Genomic DNA, 24082 nt, shown 5'->3' on the forward strand with positions numbered 1-24082 from the left:
TTCACTTCTTCAAAGTGAAGGGAAGAAGCATGAAGGTTTCTCTTCATATTCTGTGCAAAGGAATTCACGCAGGTGACACTTTCTAGAAATGTCCTTCGCAATTAGGTCAGACTGACACTATAAACACAGATGCACTGTGAATCTGGGTAGTGCTCCCTAGAGCACTGCTTCTGGGAAATGTCAGGAGGGAGACTAGAAAAACAGAACAGGCAAACATGGGAGACAATGGAGACTTCCATGTGTGCTAAAGACCTCTAACAATGCTCTAGGAGAAATCCTAGTACTTCTCATTGCATCATGAAACCTCTTCTACCCAACAGTCTTCAGTCTGGTGAGCCTGGACTAAATGCTACTTAGGATGTATAGCAGAGAGCAGAGTGAGAAAAGCTTCTGCGTGAAAACTAGCCCTGGCAGCTCAATTGCTACAGGCAGTACAATAAACTTGTCACAAAAACAACACATACAATACAGAAATACACAAAGCATAGGGATTAAGTGTCCTTTATTCATCATCTCCAAAATACTACTGCTGGTGGTATACAGTAACCACATTTCTGCTTTACAATGGCACTGTTAGTCTGAACCTGAATGTCTGCCAAAGGCCTACATGTTAAAGGCTTATCAGCAGCCAGCAGTACTATTAGGAGTTGGTGGAACCTTGAGATGAGACTTAGTGGAAGGAAGTAAGGGGTAGGTCCTTGCCGGGAGTATTGGGATCCTGCCATGATGTAATGCCATGCAGACAAAGGCCCAATGCAGCGCAGCCAATGGACCATAGCCTAAAACTGATGAAACCTGAACTAAAATAAAATCTTTCCTCCTGTTTATCTCAGACATTTGTCACAGCAAAATAGAACTGAAAGTTGACTAACACAGTTACATTTATATAGACACGTAAGTGTGGACGTGGAATGTCTAGGAGAGTCCCACATCAATACATTAAAAACTAATGGCAATATTCCTACTGGTACAAAGTATTTCCTAGCATAGATACATCAAAGTTTACTTCAAAAGCTGTTTCCATTAAGTTTTTTTTTTTTTTGCAACTTTCAGCAATGCTTTTGTGCACTTACCTTTGTGCACCTGTGTTAGTATTTCAGTAAAATAAATTCTTAGAAGTAGAAATGCTGAGCCAAAGGTCTGGAATTTGAAAGCATAAAAAGTGATGCCAGCTAGTTTTCAGAAAGGCCAATCTGACTTCAGTTTTAGAAGGGAGTATCAGTTATACTTATAGACCTGCAACTTTATAAATACTCCCAAAGAACCAACAGAGAATGAAGACAGATTGTTATTTAATTAAATAAAAATGTATTAAGAAGCCTGGTAGATAGAAGAGCAATAAGAAACCTGAGTAATAGGAAACCTGTTCTATGGCCAGAGAATGGTTCCAATCCCAGCCAGAGTACCAGGAATGAGTACAGAATGGACAATGAGGCTGAAGACATCAAGAACCATCCTATTGGTAAGCAAGGCACCACAGTCTTTAAAAACTCAAATTGATAATTTCTCTATAGGAAGGAAGGAAGGAAGGAAAGGAGGGAGGGAGGCAGGCAGGCAGTCTTGGTAATAAAAAACACTTTGGGGGCTGGGAAGGTAGCTGAGTGGTAGGGTGCTTGCCTTGCATGCATGAGGCCCTGGGTTCGATTCCTCAGCACCACATAAGCAGAAAAAGCCAGAAGTGGCGCTGTGGCTCAAGTGGTAGATAGCCTTGAGCTCAAGAGCTCAGGGACAGTGCTCAGGCCCAGAGTTCAGGCCCTATAACTGACAAAACAAAAACAAAACCCACCTGGCATTTTAAGCATGCATGAGGCAATATCTTCATAATACCAGCTGGATGGAGGTCAGCTCTTTTTATACGGCCCTCAGAAAACCAAGCAAAATCTCTAAATGCCTATCCCATGGTAAAGCCATCACGCAAATGCACATATGAAAGTTCACATATCTCAGAACTCACTCAAAGTTTCTCTACTGGTCTCACTCCACAATTCTGCTAGGACAGTTCATTTCTGCCACTGCAAATAGCTCAAAGAAGGCAATAGGCCGAGTGCTGGTGGCTCATGCCTGTAATCCTAGCTACTCAGGAGGCTGAGATCTGAGGGTTGCAGTTCAAAGCCAACCCGGGCAGGAAAGACCGTGAGACTCTTATCTCCAATAAAAACCACCAGAAAACCGGAAGTGGTGCAGTGGCTCAAGCGGTAGAGCGCTCGCCTCGAGCTGAAGAGCACAGGGACAACGTCCAAGCCCAGAGTTCAAGCCCCATGACCGACCAAAAAAAGCAAAAACAAAAACAAAACTTGCAAAACAGAAAAACAACTAAAGTCCAATAAACAGCTGTTCTTTGAGCTGTTAAACGAAGCACTTACAGTCAATGGGGGAAACAATGCATTAGGCTATTAATCAGACTTTATTAAAAACAAAAGCTCTAGCAGAAAGAGAAAAGCTCCATATTATCTGCTCTTGAGAGCAATTTGTCATGTAAAGGAGCCACTGAAAAACATGTGGCAGTTACGATGAGCTCAGGCCGCACTTTGTGGTCCCAGCAGTGTCTCTCCGTAGACTTAGTCGTATTTCATGGATGCTCGTAAGTGAAAGCACAAGAAAAGAGATTTTTTTCCCCTCTTTCCTTCCCAAACTAATAAAATCTGTCAGTATTTCTAAATTTAAAATATGATACTGAAGAAAACTAAAGCAGAGCAATAATGTTACACAATGGTGATGATTTAGAATTAGCATCTTCTCACGCTATCATAATTCAATTTATAAACATCTGCTCTCAGGAGACTCACATAAAGAAATAGCTATGGCCCCAATGCTTATGATCCATCCCATTCTGCTGGATGCCCCACAAAGACTGTCACAGAACTAAGTATGGAAATCTTGAGTAAATTCCATGGATTCAAAGAGTGAGAAAAAAAGGAAACAGAGGTGGAGGACCAGGAGCACGACTTGAGTGGTATCACGGGGATTTGCCTCGCTAAGCTGGTGATTCTGAGCTCAAACCAGTACCACACAGAACACTAAAACAACTCTTAAAAAACATAAGGTTCTACCAAACAGTAGAAATGGAATGCTTGGCATGGAACAATACCCCTCACATTGGAAAATGGTAAGGATTACCGTAAAGACAAAAATTGTACAGGAAGAATTTGATTCTCAGATTCTGACTGACAGAATAAGTAGTCTTGCTAAAATCTCAGGGATTCCATATTTAACCAAGCATTTATTGGAACTGGTACAAATGTCTTTGCTATGTATTATTTAAAAGAAAGGCATGTCAAGCCAGGCACTGTTTACACCAGTAAACCTAGCCACTCAGGAGGCTGAGATATGAGAATCATGGTTTAAAGCCTGTGTAGGTAGTGAAGTCCATGAGACTCTTACCTCCAATGAACCTCTAAAAAATCAGAAGTAGAACTGTGACTCAAAGTGGTAGACTGCTAGCTTTGAGCAAAAGATCTCATGGACAACACCTAGGCCCTGAGTTCAAGCGCCACAACCAACAACAAAAAAGGCATGTCATAATTGAACTGTTTTAAGAAATTATAATACAAATTTTAAGACTTCATAGACAATACTGTACTTCTTCAAGGCTATTTATTTGATGCCTATTGTTGATTTGGGAATCATCTTCCATATAATAACCAATATTATTTAACTTCTGGAAGGAAAAAAATTGGAATATTTCTAAGCATGCAATGACTCCCAAATACCCTGAATCTCCTTGGAGTTTTCATACATATTCAGATACTTTTATTGATTCCAGTAGAACAAGGAGTCCCTATCTAATTAACTTTAAAAATCACTTGCCATTCATAAATATTACTCCGCGATATAGGATTAAAACATATGCTCAAGATCCCTTATTCATATTGAAATGAATTCTATACAAATATTTATAATGAGTCAACAACTCTGACATAGAAATTGATTTCAGAGGGCACATTTATAAATTAAAGGCAGAAATTACAATAAGCAAATACATTAATGTTTGTTCAAATGGCACGTGCTTAAAATGTTAACAATTATAAAGAAAAATGACACAGCTGGTATAAACAATGGACACATTCTTCTTAGTGATCTTAAAAATGGCAGGGATGAACTGAGGGCCATCAAATGATGTCATGCATAAAGCAGAATGTGCTCTAAAGGAGGTCAAATGAACACAAAAATGGAGTTAAAAGACGGATACGCTTTTGCTGGAAGCCAAGAGCTCTGGGTCTGAAGTAGCATTTAAAACTGTGCCTTGGAAGATAAACAGGAGTTAGTCCTACAGAAGGGAGGCTGTTGTATGTAGCAAAAACAACTTAAGTACTAAGTATAAGATGAGTGAGGACCTGAAGGTAACTGGTTGGAGAGGTAGAAGCTAGACATGAGAAGCTAGTGCTACCCAGTGTTTAAATGCATCTGTCTTCCTGTGACTCAAGATAGGTTCATATCCCAGTTCCAACAAATACACTAGCAGTGTGATTCTGGGCAGCATACTTAACGGTTTTAAGCTTCAGTTTTCTTGTAAGGACACAAATAGAAGCAGTCTTCTTTCTGTGCTGATGTAAGGATCAACATGTTTCCTGGCACAGTGTTAGTACCCACTAATGATTAATGTCATAAATTTGGTACTCAGTCTTACTGTCTGTAAAAGAGTAACACATTTACTTCCAAAACAAAAAATTTCAAAAGCTACCAAAACCTGAAATGCCCAGAAGCAATTGCTTAGAGACTGTTTAAGGACAAAATAGCATCTGACCATCCACTCCCAAACACAGAAAGGCCTAAATACTTTGAGTAGTCAAACAATGTAAGGGCAAGGGTGTAAAAGCTGTGAGGAGGAACCCATAGACCTGAGAGTTCCTTCTCAGGAGAACTAACTCTGAGAAGAAGAACAGCAGCAAACTGCTGACAAAGAAACATAATCTTGTTGGGATGCTTTAGTGTGTGTGTGTGTGTGTGTGTGTGTGTGTGTGTGTGTGTGTGTGTGTGTGTGTGTGTGTGTGTGTGTGTGTGTGTGTGTGTGTGTGTGTGTGTGTGTGTGTGTGTGTGTGTGTGTGTGTGTGTGTGTGTGTTTTCTGATAAGAACTTCTGGTCTAAGTGACATAGCCAACAATGGAGGGAAGTTATAAAATAAATGAACACAAAATACTCCTCCCATTCTTGGGTGCTGACGGGATGTTTCAGGTTTAAGGAAGTCATATGACTTTTTCCTGACATCAAAAGTGCTCATTAAAAAAGGTGTGCCAAATGTCAATGACACACCCATCCCAGCAGTCAGTCTGGGAGGGCTTCCATCCTTTCATCCTGAACCACAGCAGCAGTGTCTCCCAAATAAGACCCAACCCCAGAGGAGAGGAGAAAGACAAAATATGCAAAGGTTTCCCTATTTATCACCCAGTTGAACCAATTAGAAACTTCGTTTAAATGAGCTTAATGATTTCCATGAACTTTAATCAAAACCAGTTTTCCAAGTGTACTTGTATGAGCATTTAATGTTTTTAAAATTCAGATTCAGAAACCCAAATTCAAACAGATTTTCTCTCTTCGGATTGTGCAAAAAGCATTGATATTAAGCAGTTCTAATCAAGATCTTTAGTAAAAGTATTTTAAGCTGCAACTACTCAAACTTATGTGTGTGACTGAAGTGAAGCTCTAAAAATTAGGAGAAAACCATCACTAAACTGAAATTCAGCTTAAAGGATGTCACTCATTCATCTTACTCTCTGGGCTATGTACGTACTTCAGAAAGGGAAATTCAGAGTATAATGGCAAAACAAAGGTTGTTTTTAAATACATGCATATAGCTATAAATATTAGGACAGTGTTGTAACAGTTACAAGGAGGTGCTAGCATTTAATATGCTAAATTTAAAAAAAAAAAAACTTGTCAAATTATGCTCCTGGTGATCTCTTAAGCTTGCATGAACTAAGAGATACTCTCAATGCCAATAACGCTATAACCCAAAATGAAAAACATACTGATTTCAGCACTGAAACTATGAAAGCAAGTCTGTAAGCAGCCAGATTGCCAGTGATATCTTTCAGAACTAAATGATATTCTGCCAGCTATGACATTATTGTATAAATTAGCATCTTTTAAATATAGTTACCAATTAAAGATATTCATACATACTACCCTTCTGATGTTTTAGCACTGCATAATGGATTCTTTCTTTATAACAAAATAATAGCGTCAGGCTAAAATTCAAGCTTGATCTCAACTTCTAAGTCTGTGCTACATGTAGAAAGCACACTGAGGGACCAAGCTGTTACTCGGACTAGCTAAATTCTGACCTTAAAAAAAAAATCCATGAATTTTGGCAAAGATGAAATTAATGTTCAACATTAAACAAACTACTTACAACTTAACCATAAGCTTTTCTCAACAAAGCTATCATCAACATTCAATTGTGGTATAGTTTAAGAATACTGGGGACAAACTTTACTAACTTAAATAGAGAGTTAAGTTGTAACCTTCAGTTTATATAGAAAATTGCTCTATCTCTACTGCATATAAAACTCTTCCAATTCCCTTTTCTATAAATGATTCAGGGCTGGGAATATGACTTAGTGGTAGAGTGCTTGCTTAGCATGCATGAAGCCCTGGGTTCGAATCCTCAGTACCACATAAACAGAAAATGCCAGAAGTGGCGTTGTATGTCAAATGTAGAGTGTTTGCCTTGAGCAAAAGCAGCTCAGGAACAGTAGCCAGGCCGAGTCCAAGCCCCAAGACTGGCCAAAAATAAATAAATAAATAAACAAACACATACACATGTTACTGCCTAAATAAGTCCATAAATCTGATCCTATTTCTTTTGTAGGAACATGTACCCAACATTTAATAAATATTTATCATAGAGTGTAGATACTCTAAGGAACAAAAAAGGGAGCCTCTCTTTACATTTCTACCACCTAGCTGAGAGCTTTTAACAGTTCATCTGATTTGGTACAAAATTTTGGTACAGACTCCTTACCTTCTCTTTAAAACCACTTGGCATGCCTGCAGTACACTAATCTTTTTTTTTTTGTTGTTGGTTGTGGGGCTGGAACTCAGGGCCTGTGTGCTGTCGCTGAGCCTCTCTGTGCTCAAGGCTAGCACTCTACCACTTGAGCCACAGCATCACTTCCGGTTTTTGAGTGGTTAATTAGAGATGAGTCTTATAGAGACTTTTCTGCCTGGACTGGCTTAGAACCATGATCCTTATATCTCATCCTCCTGAGTAGCTAGGATTACAGGTGTGAGCCACCAATACACTAATCTTAAAAGTGTGATTTCCTCACATACCTGAAGTTTCCAACTGCTCAACCAAAAACCAACGTTAGGAGTTGGTACTGAATAAAACCTGGTTTACATGCATCTTTCCAACCTACATTACTATATTGATACTTTCCTCAATATTGGTAAAACTAGGCTTAGCTCAAATGCCATTTTTTTTTTGTCGGTCATGGGGCTTGAATCAAATGCCATTTTTTTAATGGTTTCCTGGCAGGTCAACTTTGACAGAAATAATTTCTTCCTATTCATAATCAGAGCAGCACGATGGCATTCTAAACAGCATGTATGACAATTATTTGCATCAACAGTTTCTACCTTGGCACTAGGGAGAACCTTTCAGATTCAATAAACTGGGAACAACTGGATGACCATGCAAAATACTGCCATACCCCAATAGTTCTAAGAGTGACAGAAAGTAGTTTTGGTAATTTTCCTGGAATGACAGACACAAGGTAGTCTCAAACTCAGTCTATCCAAGGTCATCTTATCAAAACCATATTTCTATAAGTCCATCTCAATACTGACTTACAAGACTGAACTTGAGAGAAAGTGTACAGAAAACAGAACATGATTTGTCTTGAAAACACTAAAATTTGCTAAAGTAGTACAGTGAAATTTGAAATGTAAAACCTAGATATCAGCTGACAAGTTATTTTAAGACAAGTTAATTGATTTTCCAAATTAACCACTCAGCTCTCTAAGGTCTACTCTACCTAGTGATTTCACATCATCGCCCCTGACAGCCTATATGGTAGGATCCCTGGTAGATAACTGTGCACTTCTATTCAGAACACGTACTCAATAAAATAATTGGCCTAACAAATTTGTTTTTAATAGTTTAGTAAACTATACTAAACCCTCTTAGCACTTGTGTGAGATAATTCATCATCCAGAAAAAAATGTGCAAATACACAGCATTTGGATAGCTGCCAAATACTCTAGCCTATGTTTTTCTCACACAGCTCTTTGTTCCATGAAATAAAATTTGAAAATACCCCGAACAAAGTAGAAACCATCAGGTGTAGATTTAAATATTTCAAATTTAATTTCTAATAGTTTTTACTTGGCCTTCTAAAAATTGACAACATGCTGGTTTTGTCCTTTCCTCCTGATCTTCAGATGTAATTACTCTTCACAGATGGTTGTACAGCCTGGTAGAACTATATTGTACAGACAAGAATATATATGTGCGTGTATATATATATGTTATATGTATATATATATGTGTTTGTGTGTGTGTCTATGTATTACAAACAGAAACAGACAACACAGACATCAGCATGCACTGCTGCCCCCAGTTCATGTTAAATTATTCTGAAACTACATTCCAAAAAAAAGTTACACTGCTACTAAGAACTCAAAAAAACAAGCCAGGAGCCAGTACCTCATGCCTAGTGAGATTGTTATCTACTAAAATCACTATAAAGCCCAAGTGGATCTGTAGCTCAAGTGGCAGTGCTAGCTGTGAGCAAAAAGCCCAGGAACAGCACCCAGGCCCTGAGTTCAAACTTCTTAAAAACATATCTCCTCATTGTCTAATCTGATGGATCATAGTAAATATAAGTAAGATAAACCTGTAAGTACTGATAAGTCCACAAAATGTTAGCTAATGTGAAACCATCAACAAATATGTTACTTCTGCAAATAAAATTTATGCATATACAGCTGGGCATGGTAGCCCATGCTGGTAACCACAGCTATACAGAAGGTATAGTAGGAAGACTGCAGTCTAAGGCCAGCCCTGGACAAAAACCTAAGATTATATCTGAGAAACAACTAAAGCAACAACAACAACAACCACCCCCCAAAAAACACCAAGCACCAAAAACAAACCAACAAACAGCTGAAGTACCTACCAAGAAAGCACAATAAAATAGTGTGCATGATTGTGTTTATATGTGTGGAAAACAAACACAGATTTCACCTAATTTTCTAGGTCTCAACCTTAATATCATCACTTGAGCAAACAGGGCTTTATTTAAAATAACTTGCACTTTACCCCCAATAGTTCTTTATCAAGCAATTTTTCATTTCCTCTAAGTAGCTGTAAGAGTTGTATTATTTTCTTTACACTTTATTTGCTTGTCTGTCCACAGTAATAAAATATAAGCTCTATTAAGGCAGAGCAACTTCTGATTGCTGGCTGAGTTCAACCCCAACACAGCATAATAAAGCCACAAGTTTACAGAATTCTGTTCCATCTATGGTTACTGAATGAATAAATACATAGACAAAATGGGTTAACACTGTTAACACTGACAGAGGAAGAATTAAAAAGTTTACTTTTCTATCACTCAATTATGCATTCTTAATTTGGACAATGAACATGTGTTATGTTTATTTGAAAATATTTTAGTGCAAATATAGTTTTTGCCAGACCATATCAGATGCCTTGCAATCTGGTCACAAAAGATTATTTTGCTTTGCAAATTTAAATAGTTTACATGAATATTAAGTGAATTTTTGTTGCATACTTTTAAAAAAAGTCCTCATGTTTACTTCATGAAGTTAATCTTTTTATTATATTTTTTTTGTCAGACTTGGAGCTTGGACCCCAGGGCCTGAGTTCTGCTCCTGGAAAATTTTTGCTCAAGTCCAGTGCTCCACCACTTTGAGCCATATTACCACTTCTGGTTTTCTGATGGTTAGTTGGACTTTCTTGCCCTAGCTGACTTGGAACTGTGATCCTCAAATCTCAGTCTCCTGAGTAGCTAGGATTACAGGCATGAGCCACCAGTGCCCTGCTGACTACTGAATTCCTTTGAGTGCTTTGTCTGTGTGTTCTTTCAAATTACTATTACCTAAAAGGGTACTTACCATTATTCTTTTTATCCCTCAGAGGTGTCCTGTGTACAAACTGTTTATACTTTAGAGATAGGGAAAGTGATGTTCAGGGGGGTTTTTAGCTATTCACAGTGGGAACAAGACATGAATAAACACAATCCTGCAGGAATTCCAGCAAGTGGATGCAAGCCAGCACCAAAGCTGTTTCATTATACGTGCTACATACGGCCTTGTTAACTGGAAACTCTCCAATCTATCCACCATTAACAGAGCTATTTCAGTATCTTAGAAAAAGTGTACTAAAATACAGTTGGTATTTCTAAAAAAACTTCATTTAATGGAGTGTTTAGAGTGATAAGGAATCTGACAGATCATGTGATTCCTTCATTTTGCAGAAATTTTAAAAAACAAAAAAACAAAACCCAAAAAACAAAAAACAAGCTTTCAGGACCTGATCCAATCAGTAAGTTAACAGCAGAATACTGACATTGCTTTGTTTTGGGCAGCTCAGGCATTTGAACTCAGGGTCTCTTGCTTACTAGGTGGGAGCTCTATAACTTGAGCCATATTCTAAGCCCTCAGATACTTTTTCAATCTTGGGCATTCCTAGATATGGAATTCATGATTAGGAAGTCAAATTGTATGAGTTATCTTGAGGAAAATGTTTCCTAAAGTTACAGTCATAAAAAAGCAAAGTAACTGATTTGAATTTATATTTTGATTAACACCAACTACTGCATATTTTCATGCTTCAGATTTAAAATATTCCATTAATGACTAACAATTCCCTGGTCCTAAGCCAAACTTGTAGTGGTGCCAGATCATTAGTCACTCATTCTAGAACTTCTGTTATGCACTATAACCTCAGATACTATATGGAATTTTTGACAAATTTTTCTGTCAAAAAGAAAAAAGTGATGTTCAATATGAATCCTTATCTGTTTTGGACACAATATCCTAGAAGTCATTAATGGGCGGGGAAACTGTGAATTTCCTTTACTGAAAACAAGTCCATGCTACTCCCTTTTCATCAACCCTTCTTTCCTTGCTGAAACTAGATAAAACTGCCATTGATCAGAGTTGGTATCAAATGACATACATAAAAACGCACATTACTGTTTTTACATTCCAGTCTTACATAATAATTTTTTTTTTTGTCGGTCATGGGGTTTGAACTCTGGGCCTGGGCGCTGTCCCTCAGCTCTTCAGCTCAAGGCTAGTGCTCTACTACTTGAGCCATAGTGCCACTTCCAGCTTTTTCTGCTTTTGCGGTGCTGAGGAATCGAACCCAGGGCCTCATGCATGAGAGGCAACCACTCTACCACTGAGCCACCTTCCCAGCCCCTGAATCTATTTTTAACTTCCACTGACAATAAAAAGTTAATGGTTCAAAAAAAAATCATAGCTATTTTCTTTTAAGCTTTACTACTTTTAACATACCTGCAGCAATAATTTCTTTTTCATTTGTTTTGTTTTTCTGTGTGGCCTACACTGGCCTAGAATAATTCACTATACAGCTCAGGCTAGCTAGCATCACTTGCCTGTATTATTGTCACATTCAGAATAATTCTTAAATAATTTAAAGTAACTCTTGCAACATCTTCCTTTTAACTTAATCTTTAATTTAGCTAAGGTACTTACATTCCTAAATAACCAATTTTTTCCTCTGTATTTTCTTTTATATTTAGTAGAAGAGGGTTAGCCTTGAGCAAAAAGGAGCTTAGGTACAGTGCCCAAACCCAGAGTTCAAGCCCCAGGACAGGCAAAAAAAAAAGAATGGATTCTAGAAAAAAATCATTTGGGTAGGGCTCTTATATTGTTTACTTTTATATTGTTTACTTTTACTGTTTACTTTTTCTTGTTGTCCATTTCTTTCCAACATCATCTGGAAAATGTGTCTAGGTAATTCTAAGTGACAAACATGCTATTTCTTTTCTCTTAGTTATTCCACGTACTGGGCATTCCAAATAAACAATCATGAGGTCTCCTGGTGTCACAGTGCCACATGGCTAAGCTGCCTTCCACTTACTGTCTCAGCCTCTTACCATGTTCAAGGATTATGAGCTGGGCTCCAGCCTGCGCATTTCCAACATCATTCTCGGCAATGCACTGATAAAACCCTTCATCTGATTTCACCAGACCCAAAACTTGAAGATTATGTTCCTTCTAAGGAAGAAAAACATACACAAAATGTTATCATTTAAAATGGTTGACAAATATAAGTTAAAAATCGCAAGGGTATGTTCTTTTGTGGAAGGAAAGGCAAGTCATTTTATGTTGAATCCTATCTACCTATGTGCCTGTTTTCTCAATTTTTTATTAGAGTACTGGCCAGGCACTTAAGTGCCTGTTCTAGTCACCTAAGTGACTAGAATAATACCATCACAAACGGGGAAAAAGCACAGCCTCCCTGTTTTTAACCTTATACTTTTATTGGAAAAATATCTGGCAAGCACTATAAAGCCTGGATTTGTAAACACAGGCATTATTTTCCTAACATTATTTATAACATCAATGGTTTTAACGGATTAAACCACAATAAGTCAGGGTACACACCTGATTTTTCAAAACAAAAAACAAAGTACTACATGCCAACTATTATTATTGGTGAAATAAGTTTAAAAAATGTTAAAGAAGTATGCAAGTTTTGACAAAAATGCTATTTTAATTATAACAGGTTGCTTTTTAATGTTAAGTATTTATGAATTAGGTGGGTTTTTTTGTAGCAATGTTAGGGTCTGAACTTAGGGCCTCACAATTACTAGGCTTTACCACATCCAGTGGCAGCCATGCTTCTAGCTCTTTTTCCTTTAGTTATTTTTAAAATGGGAACTTGTCTTTATGCTTGAGCAAGCCTAGACTGTAATCCTATTTATGCTTCTGGTACAGTTGGGATGAAAGGTGTGAACCACCACATCCAGCTTTTATTGGTTGAGATGGGTAACACCAAGTCTCTGCCCAGGCTGGTCTCACACTGCAATTCTGATCTCTGCTGCCTCCTGAACAGCTAGAATTATAGGCCTGAGCCACTGCACTCAGCATGAATTTTAGTAGCATGATATTATGCATTTCAAAATAGAAAATAGGAATGTATTACTTCTATGGCAAATTTGTAAAGAGATTAAGTCTTTAACAATCATAATTACATCTAACCTTCATGAGGATCATATTCAGACCTTAAAGTATATCATCAAGACTTACTATTAAAGATCAGATAATTCTATTTACGAGGGTGTTAGATTATGATAATATTAGATAAAAGGTATTGTGAGAAGTCTTAGATATATTTAACAATTTTTTTACATTTCCTTTTTCTATTGTATGTGAGAGAGACAGGGTCTTGCTACATAGCCTAGGCTGACCCTGAACTCACTGATTTCCTGCCACACATTCCTGGGTGCTGAAATAGTAGGGATGTGACACCATATCTCATTTTTTACTGTAACACATAAAAACATACGAATTATACACATTAATGAGGCAGCACATAGTAATGAATTTACTGTTTATCTATTGTTATGTCTCTCTGATACTGGGTAACCTTATTTTGAAGAGTCTAGAAATTAGAATCTGACTTGTGGTTATGTTTTTATTGTATGCTGTGTAATTGGTATGTTTTTCAAAAGGATCACCTTTCCACATTTTAAGGGAAAGCTTTCTGTTCCTTGAACAGAGAGCTACATAGAAAATTGGGATTGCTCATATACATGATCACACTACTTCCAGAAAATGGTGCCACTTGCGTTTGAGTACCAGATATCTGGTAGACTCTCAGCACAGTTCAGCCACCGATCTGCCATGTGACCAAGCACTACTACCAAAACATTTCTGGGCTGAGCTTTCTCATCAGTCAATAAAGAAATTACACTGTAGAGATTTTTCTACTTTTCATATATGGTGCTTAAGTTGGTATTTACAGGGTAAATCTTTTGGTGATTATAATTTTTAAAAAATTCATTGAAGGCTTCAAAAATAAATGCATTTCGCCACTGGTGGCTCATGCCTGTAATACTACTCAGGAGGCTGAGATCTGAAGATTGAGGTTCAAAATGAGCCCAGGCAGGAAAGTCCATGAGATTCTTATCTCCAATAAACCACCAGAAAACTGGAAGTGAACTGTGGCTCAAGTGGCAGAGCACTTGCCTTGAGCTAAAGATCTGAGGGACAGCGCCCAGGCCTAGAGTTCAAGCCCCATGACCAACAATAAAGAAATTAAATAAATAAATAAATCCATTTCTTTGAAAGATACTTACTACAATTTTGAAGTAATCACTTGGGATGACCATGTCCCCATTCTTGACCCATTTCACAGTTGGCGTTGGCTTCCCAGTTACTTCACACTCAAATATAATATCCATGGACTCATGAGCATATATATTAGCAGGTTGTTTTAAAAATTCAGGTTGGGCTTTAAAATAGAAAGAAAATTAAGACAGTGAAAGTCAAAATAGGTAGCTATTCATACATGAACCAATTTCTTAAAATCATAGAATTGAGATACAGAAGTTAAGAAGATGCAGTTAAAACAAAGTTTTGCAGGGAACCAGTTGCTCACATCTATCATCTTAGCTACTCAAGAGGCTAAGAGGTAAGAATCCTGCTTCAGAGCCTGCTTAGGCAGACAAATCTGAAAGACTCTTACTTGCAATTAACCAGCAAAAGGCAAGAGAAGTGGAGGTATGACTCAAGTCAGAGTGTCAGCCTTTAGCAAAAAAAAAAAGCTGAGTAAGTGTAAGAAGCCTAGAGTTCAAGCTCCAGTACTCCAGTTTTGAATTTAATTGGAAATACTAGTAGAAAATCATGATAAAGTTTATATTTAAAAAGCAAGTAATTGCTGACTTTGTCCACAATAAGCACCTTCAAATAGTAACCAGAAAATACTGAAGACCAATAGTAGGGTCATGTCAAGCAAGACTTGGGAGATTCTATCAGTCCCAGACTTCCTCTACTGCTCAAAGATAGGACAGTTCTACAATCATCATAATGATAACTTCAGTGAACTGAAACAAACCAAATGTATTTTAAAAGAAAATGCTTTAAAAAGAAAAAAACCACAATGGGCATCTTAGGAGAAGCTTATCAATTAGCACCCCATTCTGAAAACTAAAAGGGAGAGAGTCAAGCATTTATCCTGCTCTTGAGTAAGAACAGCACTTTATTTAGACTAGCCAGATAACTGGTTATCCTAACAATTAATTGGGAAAGAGAATAACATATTAAGAACACTATTACTTTGCAATTACTATGGGCAATGATTATCAAAGGCTATTCCCTCACAAAAAGAGAGTCAGTCACTTATGAACCTCCTGATGGAAGTACCTGGATCTGATTATGAAGGTAGCATGAAAACTGAGCTGACTGCATTGAATATATTGAACATTTTACATGGCAACGCAGTTAGCAAAAGACAACGCAGGAGACCATACAGGGTAAAGGGCTTGGTTCCTAACAAACTGCAAACAATTATAAAAGATAAAGGAGAAGCCTGAGGAGTAAAAGAAAATTAAGAAATAAACTGAAGTAGTGTGTATGTTTGTAATTTTAGCTTTTAGGAGGCTGAGACAGGAGGATTTCATGTTTGAGGCTAACGTGGTAGCAAGACCTTGTCTTAAACAAAAAAGAAACAAAATTATTTGTGAAGATACTTTGGTTATCCAATTCAAAAGTGAAAAATTAAAACATAAGCTAATTAGTGGATACTGACTGAAGGAATAATTGATATTAGGAAATTTTTACAAATACCAATATGATGGTATCACAGTTATGTTTAGGAATGTCTTGTAGAGGTAGTTAAATATCATTAGGTATGTGTGTGTGTGTATATATATATATATATATATATACACATAAATATGAAAAAATATAATTAGATTCTTGAATTTTGCTTTCAAAATAATCTATGTGGGGTTGGGATGAGATGGATTAGGGTACAGATAAATCAATATTGATACTGAATTGATAATTGGTGAAGCTACTTCAATTACATGGGGAATGTCATTCTTTTCTATTAAATGTTTTAGGAAAGGATATACATTTTGTAGTTGACTGCATGGGTTCAAATCCTAGTCACTGACAAAGCTGCATCACCCTCTGATGCTATGTTGCCTCTTTGGACACTAGCAGGCTTGTGTGAAAAGTGGAACTACTGTAACAATACTAGATAACAGGACTGCTATGGGATCTAAGCAGTAGTGAGTGGAAACATTCCTAGATTAAAAACTTAAGTCAGAAAGTTACAGAGTTGAAAGATCTTAGTGTACTTACAAGTAAGTTGAGTTCCTATTTTAGGACAGGAGCTAATTGAAACCTTGGTTTTACAAAACTAGTATTCACAAATAAAATTCCCTGAAAGGGCACAGGACTTAACAATAAAAATTTCAAACCAGTTACTCTTATTGGACTACTGAGGTTGACATTTAGAAAAACATAAACATCACTAGGCACTGGTGGCTCACCCCTGTAATCCTAGCTACTTGGGAGGCTGAGGTCTGAGGATCATGGCTCAAAGCCAGCCCAGGCAGGAAAGTCTGTGAGACTCTTATCTCCAATTAATCAATAGAAAACTGAAAATGGCTCTGTGGCTCAGAGCAGTCCAGCACTAGCCTTGAGCAAAAGACTCAGGGACTGTGCACAGGCCCTGAGTTCAGACCTCAAGACCAAAAAAATAAATAAATGTGTACTTCTAAAAGACAAGACTGTTTGAAAGAGACATGGAAAGGAAATCTAAGTGAATATTCTGGTAGTATGGGAGCAGGGAAAGTATAAGAGTAATTTATGTCATTTCTTTCCTATGAAAAATCCCTGTTCTCAATGACACTACCATATTTACTCATTTGCTTCATCTTATACCTCCTTGGTCTCAGAATAAAATTTCCAATGACACTATAACAGGAAAAAACTGAAGATCCCTGCTGTTCCTTTGTCCTTACAGGATATCCTATTAGGTGCCGGCAGTGCAATTACTACTCCAAACTTCAGTCTGAATTGGAATTTCTATGTGGCTCGGCAAGCAACTATATATGTGTTTAGGACCACTTATTTTACTTTCTACTCTAAGAAGTTATTTGGTTAAAAAGATGTGAAGCTCAGCAAGAGAGTGCCTGCTTAGCAAACTCTAGGCCCTAAATTAAAACCCAAGTACTGCCAAAATAAAAAAGTTGAAGTTTAAATCTACAATAGCAAGGTATATTCAAACAAGTCTAGCTTTCAACCCTGTATCTTGTCTTTTTCCTTTTCCACTGTAACAATTTTTTTTTAAATTGTTATGATTTATCCTTCTACTTTTTTTTTTTTGGTCGGTTGTAGGGCTTGAACTCTGGGCCTGGGCGCAGTCCCTGAACTCTTCAGCTCAAGGCTAGTGCTCTACCACTTATGCCACGGAGCCACTTCTGGTTTTCTGGTGGATAATTGGACGTAAGAGTCTCAAGGACTTTCCTGCCTGGTCTGGCTTTGAACTGCAATCCTCAGATCTCAGCCTCCTGAGTAGCTAGGATTACAGGCAAGAGCCAATGGCACCTGGCCCTTCCACTTTTAAAATTATAAACAACCTCCTCCCCCTACCCCAACTTGTCCCCATCTTTCTTCCTTGGGTGATTTTTTCCCCCTTCTTTCAAAGCCTGTACTTCTAACTGTAACAGTTCTAACTGCAATATTCTTTAACCCTCTAGGACTAAAGTTCCTCTCCCTGAGGCAGAGTAAAGTAACTCTAGAAAACAAACAATGGGAAAGGGTGTCCTGGGATTTGAACTCAGGGCCTGGGTGATGTCCCTGAGATTTTTTGTTCAAGGCTAATGATCTACCACTTAAGCAACAGCTCTACTTCTGGATTTTTGGTGGGTAATTAGAGATGAAAGTCCCACAGACTTTCCTGTCTGGATTCCTAAGATCTCAGCCTTCTGAGTAGCTAGGATTATAGGCATGAGCCACCAGCACCCAGCTACAATCCTCTTTTTTAAAAAAATCAAATTACTATAATTTTACTATACACTTTTAGTAAACAGACTTCCAAAGACTATTAGAAGGGGCTGGGAAGGTGGCTCAGTGGTAGAGCGCTTGCCTTGCATGCATGAGGCCCTGGGTTCGATTCCTCAGCACCACATAAGCAAAAAGAAAAAAGCCAGAAGTGGCGCTGTGGCTCAAGTGGTAGAGCGCTAGCCTTGAGCTGAAGAGCTGAGGGACAGCGCCCAGGCCCAGAGTTCAGGCCCCATTACTGGACCCAAAAAAAAAAAAAAAGACTATTAGAAAAAAAATCATAAACAATGTTCAATTCAGCATTTACTTTTCCTTTTCATGAATTGTAAAACATGCCCTTAAAATGTTCTATAGATTTTAACTACTTTGTAGATGGTATTCACACCAATTAAATGCAATGTAAGAACAGATGTTTTTGGTTGGGAAGTTAAATTGATAACTATAGAATAAATGAGCCAATTACCATAAGAAAATAAGTGTTGTAATGGAAGATTATGCATTTCATTACCAAAGAGATAATTAAGCTTCAAATTCTCCTTGATAGTTCCCTACCCCTTCTAATGCCATCATTATTACAAGAATAATTTTAATTGCTTAATGTACAAGTAGGATTTAGAGGTAAAGCATATTATATGTGCAAAATTATTTTACTAGAAAATCACTTAATACTAGCACTGCTATATAAAGCTGGAAATTGTCATTCAATTCAAACAGGAAATAATATGGGGCCAACACCAATGCTCAAGGTTATGTTATTGTTTGGAAGATAATTTTGGAAATTTCCATTCTTTAAATCTTTAAATTCTTAAGCAGTCAAATCCTCATTGAAATCTGTAGGTAGAAAAACAAAGCAATTTTATCCATTTATATGACAAACTGCACAAGAGATATTCTTAAAACTTCTTTTCTGTAATTAACAAACTGACATCAAGTTCTTCAAAAATTTAACAAAAACCCTCAAGCATTGAAACAGGCTGAAATCCTTTCAAGATTTTGTTTAGCAGCCTAGTAGGTAGATATAGACAGGTACTGGTCCACTAACAAAGCATAGAGACTTTAAATCCTCCACTGTTTCTGGAGAAAGCTGGAAGCTCACTTCCACTGCTGTATGGCAAGATTGTATCAGCATACCATATTCCCTCTGTAAGCATAGTGGTAACCTCTTAATGTAAGGTTTTATAAAAACCGCAGATCCAGTTGGGTGCAATGGCTTACAACTGTAACAATAGCTACTTGGGGGTAGATAGGGGTTGAGTGGGGAGAACAGACTAAGTACAGAAAGATTGCAGTTGGAGGCCAGCCCTGGCTAAAAGTTCACAAGACCCCATCTCAACCAATAAAAAATGCTGGGTATGGTGGCACACACGCCTGGCATCTCATTTATGCAATGAATATAATTAAAAGGTCAATGTCCAGACCCTATTGGAAAAATAAAGCAAAAAAAAAAAAAAAAAAAAAGGATGGAGTTGTGGCTCAAGCACCTGCCTACAAGTACAAGGCCTGAAGTACAAATCCCAGTACCAATAAAACAAAACTACCACAGATCCACTTACTGTACCAAGATACTTGCTTATTTGTTCCACAAAGTGTCCACCATACTAGGGTAACAAAATCACAACAGAGACAGTTTCTGTATTGTTTTTGCTCAATGTGAAAACAGCACACAGACAGCACCTTCGGGTAAGTGAATGGCTCTTCTATTCTGCAACACCTTCATGATCAGAAATCCTTCATCTAGTAATCTACATAAATGGAGATTCTAACCTCACATATTTCATTTTATCTCACATAGATATTCCTGGTCTTTCGTAGGAAAAAAGAAAAAAGAAGGCAAAGAAAGAGTCAGATAGACATTAATGACAAAGGGAGAGGTTAACAAAAGCTTCACAGGAAGGTTAGGTAAACTTATCCTGAAGATGTAACAGAAAATTGTGGTTGAAGGTGGGGAGAGAGTGAACATTCCTAGCAAATAGCTGTGTTCAAACAATGACTTGTTGCTGGGTGCTGGCACCTCACATCTGTAATCTTGGCTGCTCAGGAAACTGAGATCTGAAGATTGCAGTTCAAAGGCAGGAAAGTCCGTAAGACTCTCCAAAAAACTACCCCCCAAAAAGCCCATAGTGGAGCTATGGCTCAAATGTTGGACTGCTAGCCTTGAGCAAAAGAAGTTCAGGGACAGCACTCAGGCCCTGAGTTCAAGCCCTGGGACTAGCACAAACACATACATACGCACGCATGCACACTTACATAAAATGACATGGTGCTGTTGCTGCTAACCACTAATAACAACATAAATGAAAAGGGGATCTGCTGAGAAGGGGGTCGATAGGAGGAGGAGAAAAGGAAAAGGTACTGAGGGTAAAGATAAAGTACTCTGTGTGTATGTGTATGTATATATGCATATATGATGAAACCTCTTATATTATTAACGTATGCTAATTCAAACTTTTATTTATTTATTTATTTTTTGGTCAGTCATGGGGCCTGAAATCTGGGCCTGGGCGCTGTCCCTCAGCTCTTCAGCTCAAGGCTAGCGCTCTACCACTTGAGCCACAGCGCCACTTTCGGCTTTTTCTGCTTACGTGGTGCTGAGGAATCGAACCCAGGGCCTCATGCATGCAAGGCAAGCACTCTACCACTGAGCCACCTTTCCAGCCCTTAAAATATTTTTAAAAGAAAAAATAACAACCTATGTTTTGGTGGTGACACCATATGCATCTCAGGCTAGATGGAGTTTAATGCTCCCAAGAACTTATTTTAGTAATAAAAGATACTGACATGCAGGTTAACTAACCTGGCCCAGCTCATGGAGCTGAGTGAGAAAACCAAAGCTGGCCTCCCAGCACACTGGGTGGAGAACTCACAAGCACTCCTCTCTAGCACACAATTTTTTTTTTAATCATTAACAATGGATGGGTCTCGGGTCTCATTTGCTTTGAGGAATTTGCTTTCTGTACTGCACCCAAGGGAGCTAAGAGTCCAGCAGATGATAACATTCGGTTGTGCATGCTGCACATGAGTGTTGTTTAGGAAAGGGACTTGGAGAAGGGGAGAGGCCAAGACCTTCAAGAGGTGAGAGGTAAGCACAGGACAGAATATAACAGAATAACAGAAAGGAGAATGGTATCAGGCAGGGCTCCAAGAGAGAAGGTAGTGTTTACAACTGTAGTTGTGGGCACTGTCAAAACAGCAAGAGAGATGGAAGTATTAAATCTCTAGTTGTATCAGTTATAGGTACTGACAGTGTCAAAGACAGTGGCCAATGAAGAGTTTGTCAATTTATTCCATTAAAACCCACATGGAAATTTTCCTTTTGGGAGAGAAGTCAGGGAAATTTGTATTATACACTATCACAACTCTTTTAAGAGAAAAGGAAAATTCCTGCTTTAAAAGCAGCTCATGACCCATGTTAACTGTTATCAACAATCTGAGATGACAGGAAATACACCATTGGCTAACTCACGTCACAGCATGTGTACAAATCCCAGTAGTTAATGATAATAAGTCTGAAATATTTAACAGATGAAGAATGAACTTATAACCTTTTCTGCATTCACATTCATTATGGTATTTCCTAGAGTTATAATTTCTTTAAAAATAACAAAAGTCAGGTGTACTACTGAATGTTTAGATACATATGAATATATTTATAAACACAATGTATATATATACATATCTGTGTATATATATATTTTCCAATTATTTCCAATAATTTCTTATAAAGTAATTTCTCTACCATAGAAAAATAATAAAACCAACACTATCAGGTATGGGACAAGGCTCAAAACAAAAATTTTCCAAATATGTTCTGCACATAATGGCTTGTCTGTAAACCATAAAAAAGAGGTGAACTCACATAGGCTGGACCATCTGAACTGTAAATACTATCTAGATTCAGAAATGATATTAATATACCTGAAGCCTAGCTGTGCAACACTCAAGTCATTACTTTTCCTGGGTTTGAACTTCAATAAATTTTATTATACTGTTTTACTTTTGTGTCTGGCTTCTGTTGAATGTCATAGTGTATCAGTTTTCATTGCTCAGAACATGCCATTGTATGGCAGAACTACTATTCCATTCCATGCTCAAGTTGGTTGAATACCATAACTCAGCCTACATTTCTATATATCTGAGCTGTGTTAGATTTCCCTAGAACAAAAGGAAAAGGTCCTAAGGACAAGTCTTTGAAGCAAAGATCAAAACAGATAAGTCATAGGAGAGAGAGAAAATATCTTTCTCCTGGTACCCCTCCATTTGGAGGAAAGGTGGAAGGATGGAGATAATGAGGAGGCTGTGAGTAAATGCCACCTTTCTCAGAGGACCTGTCAAGGTAATGGGGAGTGTATAAGGAAAAGGGAAGGACAACTATGCTTGCAGTGATGGCCAGCAATAAACACAAAATCATCAAACCAAATCAACATCCTGCATCCCTTCCTGGGTGATCTACTAACCCAAAAAAGAAACATGAATGCTGACAGACAAGGTTCTGGGTCAGAGAACAGATGTCTCTGTGAAAAGGCATCCTGAGAAAAGAACAGTGAACAGAAACTTCCAGATGGCCCAGATCACACCCTCTGCCCCCATACTATTACAACTGCTGTTGCTGCTACTCAAAACATCAATAACTAACACTGAGCTTATGTGCTATTCTGGGTCTTCCATAAGGACTAGCTATTGATCCTCAAAACAATTCCAATAAAGTGAGTAATCTTATTGTCTCCGTTTTACAGATATGGAAAATGAGATTCACAAAGGTTCAGTAAGTTTCCTACAGTCATGTATTTAGATGGTGTAAGACCAGAATTTGAGCCCAGGCAGTTTGGTCTAAATGTTGGGGTTTTAACTGCTGTATTATATGGTCTCTCCCATTACTTTTGAATAATTAGCAGACCAGAGAGTACATGGGACTTTTTGACTAGACAGTAAATACTGACATACCTTGCACTGTAAGCTCTGCCTGTGCATCAATTGTCTCATTTCCATTGTCTGCGATGCAGAAATACGTCCCTGCGTCATCCTCAGTGATATCACTGATTTCCAGGCTACCACCTGCCAGCAAGGCCAATCTTTCAGAGCTGTATTAAAAAAACAAAAAACAAAAAAACGAAACATTTCATCACAAAGAAAATAGTACCTGAGAAATTTTCTACATGAAAATAGAGAAAATAGTCAAACACCATTATTTATGATGTGGCTACAAATGGACTGAGATAAACATAAAATTATTGTAGTGTGAATTTGCTTTGCTCATATTTCACATGTATCAATATCACGAGGACAAATCAAATGTTACAGCCTCTGGCACTTGTAGTGATTCTCAACGGGTTGTCACTTTTATGACCAATTCCAACTCAGCTTTCTCTGGCCAACTCTCTGGCAATTGTGTAATTTTTGAAATCTGGAATCCATCAAAGACTGTCTCCACCACAACTATGCTACACTAAAATTACTAACACCAAGAAAAAGTAAAGAGGGTAAAATGTCAGACCAGAACCAGTAAGTCAGGGGTGACAGTGCCAACTGAAAGTTTCCTATGGTGACTTGGCTAGAAATGAGAGGAAAAAAGCAAGGGAAGGAAGAGAGGACATTGCCAGAGAACAGCTCCCTGGGTGTGGTACTAGGTACAAATCAGCTATAAACAAGGATGGTGAATACCAAACCAACTCTACGGAGTGATGTGTCTATGAAAAAATCAAAACAAAATAACTAAAAGAATCCAGTAACATCATGGAAGCAATCACAAATTAATATTCTAATCAAATTTTTGTAAAGTGAACAAGGTTAATTTGGAGAATTACACAGTAAATCCAGTATTACAAATGTACCTGACATAAATTAATAAGAGATGTCCAGGCCAGCTAGACCCTATCTCTAATAATAACCAGAGAAAAAAGGGCTAGAGACACAGCTCAAAAAGTAGAGTACATGGGCTGGGAAGGTTGCTCAGTGGTAGAGCACTTGCCTTGCATGCTCAAGGCCCTGGGTTCGATTCCTCAGCACCACATAAGAAAAAAAAACGGAAGTGGCGCTGTGGCTCAAGTGGTAGAGTGCTAGCCTTGAG

General features: G+C 37.9%; 1 protein-coding gene across 1 annotated transcript in view; it reads right to left on the reverse strand.

Moving 5' to 3' along the window:
- Neo1 (neogenin 1) overlaps positions 1-24082 on the reverse strand; it is a 122809-nt gene that overhangs the window by 58266 nt on the left and 40461 nt on the right. Inside the window, exons 5-7 of the mRNA XM_042697384.1 lie at positions 22960-23096; positions 14301-14455; positions 12093-12213 (exon numbers count right to left, since the gene is read on the reverse strand). Of these exons, the coding sequence (XP_042553318.1) occupies positions 12093-12213; positions 14301-14455; positions 22960-23096 (413 nt within the window). The remainder of the gene's footprint in view (positions 1-12092; positions 12214-14300; positions 14456-22959; positions 23097-24082) is intronic.

The sequence above is a fragment of the Dipodomys spectabilis genome, unplaced genomic scaffold, assembly GCF_019054845.1.
Source record: "Dipodomys spectabilis isolate Male_0828 unplaced genomic scaffold, ASM1905484v1 ptg000219l, whole genome shotgun sequence".
In the NCBI taxonomy this organism is placed as follows: Eukaryota; Metazoa; Chordata; class Mammalia; order Rodentia; family Heteromyidae; genus Dipodomys; species Dipodomys spectabilis.